This window comes from Puntigrus tetrazona, unplaced genomic scaffold (genome assembly GCF_018831695.1).
Source record: "Puntigrus tetrazona isolate hp1 unplaced genomic scaffold, ASM1883169v1 S000000495, whole genome shotgun sequence".
NCBI lineage: Eukaryota > Metazoa > Chordata > Actinopteri > Cypriniformes > Cyprinidae > Puntigrus > Puntigrus tetrazona.
The window spans coordinates 190276-200216 of record NW_025048135.1 but is presented as its reverse complement, the minus strand read 5'-3'; the positions used below and the strand labels follow the sequence as shown (position 1 = coordinate 200216).

General features: G+C 39.2%; 1 protein-coding gene across 3 annotated transcripts in view; it reads left to right on the top strand.

The window, feature by feature from the left end:
* The first annotated feature begins 7150 nt into the window (after positions 1-7150).
* The window catches only part of nadka (NAD kinase a), a 53219-nt gene continuing 50428 nt past the window's right edge, over positions 7151-9941 (top strand). The window contains exons 1-3 of one of the 3 annotated variants that reach the window (XM_043232032.1): positions 7151-7380; positions 8013-8191; positions 8740-8764. In XM_043232032.1, coding sequence (XP_043087967.1) covers positions 8053-8191; positions 8740-8764 — 164 coding nt within the window. In that variant the 5' untranslated portion in view covers positions 7151-7380; positions 8013-8052. The remainder of the gene's footprint in view (positions 7381-8012; positions 8192-8739; positions 8765-9941) is intronic. The other 2 variants (XM_043232035.1, XM_043232031.1) reach the window with 2 other exon arrangements.

Genomic DNA, 9941 nt, shown 5'->3' with positions numbered 1-9941 from the left:
TAGAATAGTCTGAGTTAGGGCCTTTTCTGAGGGATATTTCCCTGACACACCCACCATTTGGGTGGAATGGCCAATCTCTGATTGCATGGTTTATGGCCCATTGGCATCTTTATTGCTGGTCTGGAAAGTTGGAGCAGCTTTATTTCAAAGCACATTGAAAAATTGTATGATGCACTTCATGATTCTATTGGGTAAATCATCATTTGAGGAATAAAAAGATCATTTTGATACCAAGAAGGAACACTTATAGAACATTTAAAGATGTTAAAGTAGAGATACACTCATAGACATGAATATACATTGTAAAAAAAAAAAAGAAAACATAAAAAAACTGAGAACTTGCTGGCAGAAAATTACCAGGTCATTTTGTGGTAAAATTCCTTCAATTTAAAAACTGATAATTCTGTAAATTTACAGTACATCTTCCTTACCATTTACCTACTCCTGTTAATGGTGATACAGCAAATTTTGAAACTTTGGCATACTGTTTCTTCTGTAGCATTAACTAAAAATGTTTTACCTCTTAAAATCTGTATTGCTCTATATTGGTTTTATATATAATCACTAGTTATGCTAAGATATCTCATTTTATTTAAACTAAAAATAAACAATATATAATAAACATGGTCCAATAAAATAAACATGTGTACACAAACCAAACATTTATTTTTACAACAAATAAATGTGTTCAATAGCGTTTGTATTACATATGAAAATACAAGCACAAAACTGTAATACTGCAAAATAATTTTCAAAACACGAACTAAGTAACATGCATACATACAAGCAAGCAAAATTAAAACAATGTTGTGTTTTAAATAGCATTGTGTGCAATATTAGTGATGCACTGTCAAAACAATTAGCGCCATAAGTAAAATAAACCAAGTCAAATTAATTAAAAGAAAAACACAAAATCAGGAATAAAAACAAAGCTGCAGCTAAATAAATAAACATACATACCTACATGCATGCATAAAAGCACCAAACCTTGAATACAAAATTAGAGCTTCAGTGGTAGTACAATGTGCAGAAAATGCTTGCTATAGAGGGGTTTTTTGTTTGTTTGTTTGTTTTTAAACAGTATTTGTGTGTACAATATTAGTGCTGCACTATGAAAAAGTTGAGCTCCAAAGTAAAACTGTAAAGAGACCAAGTCAAATCAAAGGAAAAAAAAATCAGTAATACTAACAGGGCTGCAGCTTTTTTCAGGAATTTTTGTGGTATTGGAGGATTTTGATGTTTTTGTTCCCTTCATCTCAGCCTTTGACCAGGATTTATTCCCAGGAAAATTCTGAAAGAAATTAATACTAGTTTAACTTCGCAAGTAAAGAAATTAATGACACTGAAATATTAACATGCAGACAGGGTTTAGAATTTAGCATATCATCACCTAGATTTTTGGTATAAATTTATTCTGAAGCAATATTTTCAGTTGTAATGAGGACACTAATGAAGGCTGCGAATCCATGTGCAGAGTTTTATTGGGAGAATCCAAAAGAGAATAGTCAAATACAACAGGCAGAGGTCAGACCCGTTGTTCAGGTTGGTAGGGAGGGTGTAGGTGTTGTCTTCAATCTGGTTTAGCCATTCCACCTGGCCGTTCACTTGAGGGTGATATCCAGACGTTAAACTGATATTGATATCTAAATGCTTGCAGAAAGCTCTCCATACTTGTGATGTGAATTGGGGACCCCTGTCACTGATGATATCCTCTGGTATCCCATAGACTCTGAAAACATGTTCAAACAATGCACGGGCTGTTTCCATGGCAGTAGGGAGGTCCATCATCAGAATGAGTCGGCACGCCTTGGAGAACCTGTCAATAATGACAAGAATGGCAGTTGTTCGAGGCAAGGAGATCTGTTATGAAGTCTATGGATAGATTTGACCAGGGGCGTTGATTAATCAGGAGTGGTTTGAGTAGGCCAGATGGAAGTTCCTTGGGGGTCTTAGACTGCGTGCACACTTGACATGACTTGACATAGATTGAGACATCACAGGATATGGCGGGCCACCAGAAAGAGTTTTGGATTAAGTTGAGAGTTCTTGAAATACCTGGATGTCCAGTGGTGAGGGAGGTATGGACCTATTGCATGACGCGTTGACGAAGGTTCAGGGGAACATAGTGCTTTTCAGGTGGGCACTGTGCAGGGGATGGTTCTGCCTGTTGTTCACGTTGGATCTCCTCCATGATGTCCCAGGAAACGAGCTAGTATTATAGTGGGAAGCAAGATGGCATCAGGTACCTCATGCTCCTGAGGAAGATCATGTCAGGCGTGAGAGAGCGTCAGCCTTGCTGTTTTTGCTGCCTGGTCGGTAAGTAACCGTAAACTGAAATCTGATAAAGAACAAAGCCCACCTGGCTTGGCGGGGGTTCAGCCGTTTAGCACTCTTTATATATTCAAGATTCTTATGGTCAGTGATCACCTGGAATGGATGTATGGATCCCTCTAGCCAGTGGCGCCACTCCTCTATAGCTGCTTTCATGGACAATAGTTCCTTGTTACCCACATCATAATTTATTTCAGATGAAGTTAGTTCCTGGAAAAGGCGGCACAAGGAAATAATTGACTCTGTGTCTCTGTGAAAGCACTGCTCCTATACCACAGTCCGAAGCATCCACCTCCACAACGAATGGAAGACTGGGGTCTGGGTGTTTGAGTATCAGAGGAGTGGTGAATCTCTCCTTTAAGTTCATGAAGGCTGTTGTTGCAGAATCATTCCAGTGAAGCTTAGTTGGGCTTCCTTTTGAGCAGGGAAGTTAAAGGGCCAGCAATCATACTGTAACCTCTGATGAATCTTCGATAGAAGTTTGCAAACCCCAGGAGACGCAACGAGTTCTTTGACAGTTGTGGGTTGTGGCCATTCCGTGACTGCTTTCACCTTGGTTTCCTTGAATATTTAATTGATAAATGACTGAAATACAGCTGGAGCATTGGCCAGGCCATAAAGCATACAAGATACTCATAGTGCCCCCTGGTGGTCATAAACACAGTTTTCCACTCATCACCTTCCTTGATACGGATGAGATTATAAGCACTTCTGAGGTCGAGTTTGGTGTATATGGTGGCCTCTCTTAATTGTTCCAGAGCTGAGGGTACAAGGGGAAGAGGGTAGTGGAATTTAACTGTGACATTGTTGAGGCCTCTGAAGTCAATGCAATGTCGTAAACCTCCATCTTTCTTGCCAATGAAGGAAAAGCCAGCCGCAGCAGGTGAAGTAGATGGTCAAATAAAACCTGAACTGAGAGCCTCATCAATGTACTCCTCCATAGCTTGACTCTCATTAAGAGACAGTGGATATACCTTACTCTTGGGTGGCATGGCATTGGGGAGTAGGTCAATAGCACAGTCCCATGGTCTATGAGGAGGTAGTTGGGTAGCCTTAACTTTACTGAAAACCTCTAGGAGATCGTGGTAACATGAGGGAATTTTTATGTCCTTCTGGGTCTCAGGACTCTCTATCCTGGTAGTGCAATACATAACAGGTTGAACAGAAAAGCATTGATTGAAACATGTCGGGGACCATTTAATGAGCTCAACCTTGGCCCGAGAGATGTGTGGATCATGAGCTGACAGCCATGGATGTCCCAGAATGATCTCATACTTGGAGGAGTTGACAATGTAGAAAGTGATGTCCTCACGATGGAACATGCCCGCTTGAAGTGTCAGAGTCTGTGTTTGATGTGTTATTCCAGTTCCAATAAAATTGTCATTGATTGTCTTGATCTTGATTGGTGTTTCACATGGTTGTGTGGGAATATGGTACTTCATAACAATTTCTTGACTGATGATGTTTAAAGCAGGCCTGGAGTCAATCATCACAGACAGAACAAGATGCAGTGGGTCAGTTCTAATAACGACAGGCAGTGTATACGCTTTATTGCATAGCAGATAGAAGTGATCCATATTTACCCGGGGTGTTGCGGCCATCTTCTGAGGACACTCAGCATTGTGGTGATTAATACTGCGACAGCAGAAACACAGTTGTAGACGCCTGTGACGTTCACGTTCTTCCATAGATAGCCGTTGGCTATTAACTTGCATCGGTTCTTGGAAATCACATGGTTCAACAGAAACATGAGTTTGAGCTTGACTTGGTAAATGTTCGTTAGATTTATATGCTGGTGCTTGACGTTTAAGATTATTGATCTTTATTGGCAGGTTAACAAACTCAGGCCAGTTCAGTTTGTAACTCGGTGTTGAGTCTGTGTTGAAACATTGCCTTCAGAGCTACATCATTCCTATTCAATTGCGAACTCAGCAGCTGTGCATTTCCCTTGCATGATGTCGATGAGTTGACTCGAAATATCCTTGCCCCCAGCAGGATATTTAAACACTTCCCTTAGAGGCTGAAGAAAATAATCCACAGAAGCTTTAAAACGTGGGTCAGAGTCCCAAACTACAGCAGGCAGTCAGATCGGCAAACAAGTTCAAGGGATTTCCAAATAGCAAAGACAGGAAAGCAGGCAATGGGTCATGACACAAACATCAATCCAAACAGGTTACCAGAATGCAGGGATGATCCGAAGAGACAATGGTCAGAGTAAACAGGCCATACACAAGATAGCAGATAATCATGAGAGAAACGCTTGGTTAGGCAGTGAGACACGCATGCGGTTCGCGCCACAAGGATCTTACACCAATAATGCAGTGCATCATTAAAAATGTAGGAAAAACACCTGTAAACTAGAGACCTGCAATCCCGCGGGAGTACCGCGGGTCTCGCGGGACCCGACGCAACCCAGTGCGGTGCGGGACGAAATTTGATATGTGAACGCGGGTGCGGGCGGTAAGGTCCTCGTGTGTGCGGGTTGCGGGAGAATAAAATTATTTGCGGGACTCCCGCAAAATGGAAATATCTTGAAATTAAATTGTTAAAAAGAAATAAAATATTATTTATCTGCTGCACAAAAGCAACAAGAACAACTCAGCAAAATACTCGCATACAGCAGCCACAAGTCTGGAAGTTCAGGTCTGAAGCGTCATGTGTGCACAGTTTTAATGTTTACATGCGGGCGGGAGCGGGACAAAACTTGAATATTGCGGGCGGGAGCGGGAAAAAATTATCTATATTGTTGCGGGAGCGGGCGGGAGCGGGATAGGACCTTGCGGGAGCGGGACTGAAAAATCTGTCCCGCGCAGGTATCTACTGTAAACTAAAAATACGGAAAATTCCTTCTGTTCAAGTTTTGATCAGTCCTAGGTATTACAAGGATAAAAAATATCAATACTATATAGGAGGAATTAAAAAATACATTATCTACGCAGTGTAGACTACACTTCATATTATTGGATTGTGAGACAACATGCTTCAGTTTTAGAACAATAAAGAATACTCATAATATGAGTACTTCTGCCCTAAAAGCAGCGGATAGATCAGCAAAAATAAAAGTGATATGAACCTGATTACTCCTGCCTTGAGAGCAGCAAATAGTATATTAAAAAAACAGTAATATGAATACTGAGTACTCCTGACCAGAGAACAGTGTACAGTGCACATAAAAAACAGTAATATTGACCTATTGAGTACACTAAAAATAAGATTATTGTGAATTTTAAATACTCCTGCCCCAAGACCAGTAAACAATTTCAGTAAAAATAACAGTAATATGAATACTGATCACTCCTGCCCTGAGAGCAGCACTAATGCTGTAAGGGTCCCCTTTTCCTGCAGAACGGAATCCAGAGGCCCTGGTCGAAGGTCAATGCGTGTTCGGTCTTTTCTTTGCGTCTCATTAAAAATCACCAATATTTATTAATCTTTTGTATTTCCAATTATAGTACTGACCTTATACATAAATTTATCTGACTCCAATCCTTCGTGATTTTAGTTATATTTATTAAAATGTAACTGCTGATCCCTCTAGTTGTGATTACATTTGGATCATTAATTAACTAAAATATTTCCTAGTTTCGACTTATCGTTCGTTAGGAGTCTGGGTCGCTTAGAGAACAGACTCACGACACATCTGGGCTAGTCCAGGTCTTAGTCAGAGGCTACCCCGTAGATCACTTACCTTAATGCAGCCATCTCCTCGATAGACTCAAAAAGAGTAATTTTTTATGCGTTCCCTAAGTAATAGCATGCTTTTGGGCAGAAGGAGGGGAAGCAGGAAGAGCAGAGGTGAAGAGGGTGTCATAAACACAACAGGGGGTGGTGTTGTTTACTCTCTTTTTGAAGTCCTTTTGTTCCTTTGGATATCCCTTCTCAGATCAGTCTTAATGCAATATACAGGTTTTGATTCACCTCCTTACAATGCTAATGCTAACGCTAAAGGACTGATTAAGTGTCACAGAGATTTGAATGAGTGTTGTTGTCACTCATAATGGTTTCATATACAGCATGAGCTTTGGTGTGATCACTGATGAAGCACTCAAATGAAAATGAATGCTGTATGATATTTAGTTCATGATTATTTGTTCTGTGCTTCTATGTCCACTACTTATCTTATTAAGCATTAGAGATGCTAATATTGTATTGAAAATACATGATAAACACACTCACTTTGCAATAAATGCCTCTCACAAAGTGAATGAAATGTATTTTTCAGAAATATTCCATTCATACGATCAATTTTCCTGACCCCGCCTTTGCTTCAATTTCATAGATTGAATCTGTAAAATAATAATTTTCCTTTCTGCACTCAAAACATGTTTGAGTAAGTAAAACTCTCATCTGCCAGTGTAACAGTGTTGATTGCTCAGATTGCTTGTCAATCAAGCACTTTTAATTGGACAATATGGCATTGTTTACTACTATGAGCCTGATTTGTAAAAAGAACAGTTTGTTTGTAAGGTTAAGTAACAGCCACAAAAATTTTGTCATGTGAAAATTAAGCACTACTCTGAAACACTTGTAGCTTACTGTATACTGTTTCACACACTGTTCCGCAACAATAGTATGAAGTATACACTTTGTACTGGACAGTCAGTGCCTGCATCCCAATGTGCATGCTATACATTCTAAATTCTATTTGATATTAGTAATATTCAATACTATTTAGGGCTGATAGGGTGGATAGTAAGCACATTGGGATGCAGGCAATCTCTTTTGCTCATCGTGCAAATAATAATGACGCTTTAAGTAATGAATATTCATTACTCAAAGCAAGACCCGCCCAGGACACGCCTTCCTGTGGGCGTAGGTTTGATGTCGTCTCCAGGAAGTGTTTCGCTCGTGTAATGTTACGGATGACAGCTGAATAGAGACTGTTTAACCGGTTAGCCCAGTCTCCGTCCAGAAACATATAGCAATGGAAGTTCTAATGTCCTATCTTTACAGTCGAAGGGGAAAACGTCTGCTGTATTGCTAGACATACAGTGGGCTAATTATCTGCTTGTTGTTTGTTTGAAAGGATCGGGATCACGCCTAAGTGAGGTACTGCTACTCAGCTGCTGCTGCCACATTAGCGGCTAATGCTCTTAACCTATGCTTAAATTTCATAACATACTCTGTAAAACTAAGCTTTTTTTCGCGATGGCTCATTATGACACCCACAGGATTGTGGCCATTACAGGTGCATGCTTTATTTAATATTTCTTTTCCTCGGATCCAGACAAAAACGCTGTGAAGACAAATCACATGGTTAAAAACAAGACAATCGGTGTAAACCAGTTTTGCTTTTCGCAATAACAAATGCTCACTCTATAGATATTCTCTCATTGTTAGGTTTGTTTTTGTATATAAGCTAAATGGCATATATTGTGCATATATATGGTCCTAGAGCATCACTCTGTTTAAAGAAGTAATGTTAGTAAGAAGTGACAAGTAATTTATTCTGTTAATTTTGTTTTACAAATTTAACAGTAGTGGTTCATTTTCATTTTTCATTTAGCAGAGGTGGCTGATTTTCACATTAATATTTAAGTTAAAAAAATTATATAACACATTTATATAACAACTGTTTTTCTGTGCGCAACAGGTGCATGTTACTCCTGAGGAAAAAAGGCTATATCCAGTCTGTGAACTCAAACTGATATTTTGCTGTGTTGTTCAATCTTTTCTTTCAGATGGAGGATTCTGGAGAGTCTAAGTGGACGCTGAAGTCAGATGCATGCTCTGAGACTTTTCTCTATTGTTGCTCAGCCTGTGATTGCAGTGAGGAGCCTTTCCATGGAAAAGTATTCCGGAATAGAACTAAAGCCAGGAGTATGTCTGTGCCATCAGCACCTAGCTCTGCCAAGTTCAGGTAGTCTAAACAAGTGCCTTTAGTCTTGTCTGTTAATGTGTGTTTCAGCTGACAAAGTGTAAGACCTTTCCATTCTGTCCTTAACTAAACACATTTTCTGAGCAGCTTCTCTCAGGTTCACATAAAGTGGTGAAATAATCTTTTGACAGGGTTAAAAATAATGAATGTTTCAATAAATGTTGTAGCCGATTACATTTCCCTCCTGTGGGCGTAGTTCTTAGGGCGTAACTGTAACTGGAGAGTAAGAACTTCACATAATGTAATAAATATTACATTATTATTTTAATGAAATGTTCATAATAATTTTCTGAAAACATAATCTTTTTGCTAAGGGTGTCAAAATTAACGCATTAATAACACGTTAACTCAAACTGGAGTTGGAGAAATATATATTGATATTGTCAGTGTTGCCAACATATCAACCAATCTGTTTTTTGCTCAAACCTTATTTATTTACTTCTCAGAGTCGCCAGTATTGTTCCTCTTTTTCGCTGCACAAGTCTCTCTCTCTTGCTCACTCTCTCTCTCTCACTCTTTTTCTGCGTCAGCTCTGTATAGTGAGCAGATGAGCAGGTAAAGCAGAATGTAACTTTTCCTGCGTTCAGAATTTGCAAAATGTATGTATTGAATGAGTACATTATAATTTCATCTTTCAAACCATGTCTTTATCCAAATCACTACGGTACCCTTATAAGTGCTTATTTTTTGACTATTGTATCCGGGTTCTGTCATCACTGCTGCGGAGTAACACATACCTGCATGAATCGCCATAGATATGTACATAGAGAAGTAGCTCCGGTTCTCTTCGCCCATGATTTTATTAAGAATTATTAGGAATTAAGACATGATCCTGGATCAACATTTCTGTCCAAAAATATAGACCCACTCTCTACCCCTAAACCTAACCTTTCCAAAAATGTATTCCTAAAATCAGTGTGAAACAATAGCTGATTAACAAAGGTGTAGAAGCACCTAAACCTGATCATAAGCACATATTTCCTGGTTGATTGGAATCTTGTACTTGGTGAAATCATGCTCACTGTGGAGTTCTGTACAGGTGCATCTCAATAAATTAGAATGTCACGGAAAAGTTAATTTATTTTAGTAATTCAATTCAAACTGTTAAATGTGTGTATTAAATAAATTCAGTGCACACAGACTGAAGTAGTTTAAGTCTTTGTTTCTTTTAATTGTTGTGATTTGGCTTTAATTGTGAAGACATTTAACAAAAATCCACTAATTCACTATCTCAACAATTGTGAATACTTCATACTTCATTTTTAGCAAATTGTTGCCCTTCTGAAAAGTATGTTCATTTTCTGTACATGTATTCAGTACTTTGTCGGGGCTCTGTTTTAATTACTGCTTCAATTGGGCATGGCATGGCATGGCATGGCATGGAGGTGATCAGTTTGTGGCACTGCTGAGGTGGTATGGAAGCCTAGTTTTTGTTTTTTTTGTGTGACAGTGACCTTCATCTCATCTGCATTTTTGGTCTCTTGTTTCTCATTTTCCTCTTGACAGTACCCTATAGGTTCTTTAGGGGGTGTAGGTCTGGTGAGTTTAATAGCCAGTCAGGCACACCAGCACCATGGTCATTTACCCAACTTTTGGTGCTTTTGGCAGTTTGGGCAGATGCCAAATCCTTCTGGAAAATGAATTCAGCATCTTCAAAAAGCTGGTCAGCAGAGGGAAGCATGAAGTGCTCCAAAATTTCTTGGTAAACAGGTGCAGTTACATTGGATTTCAA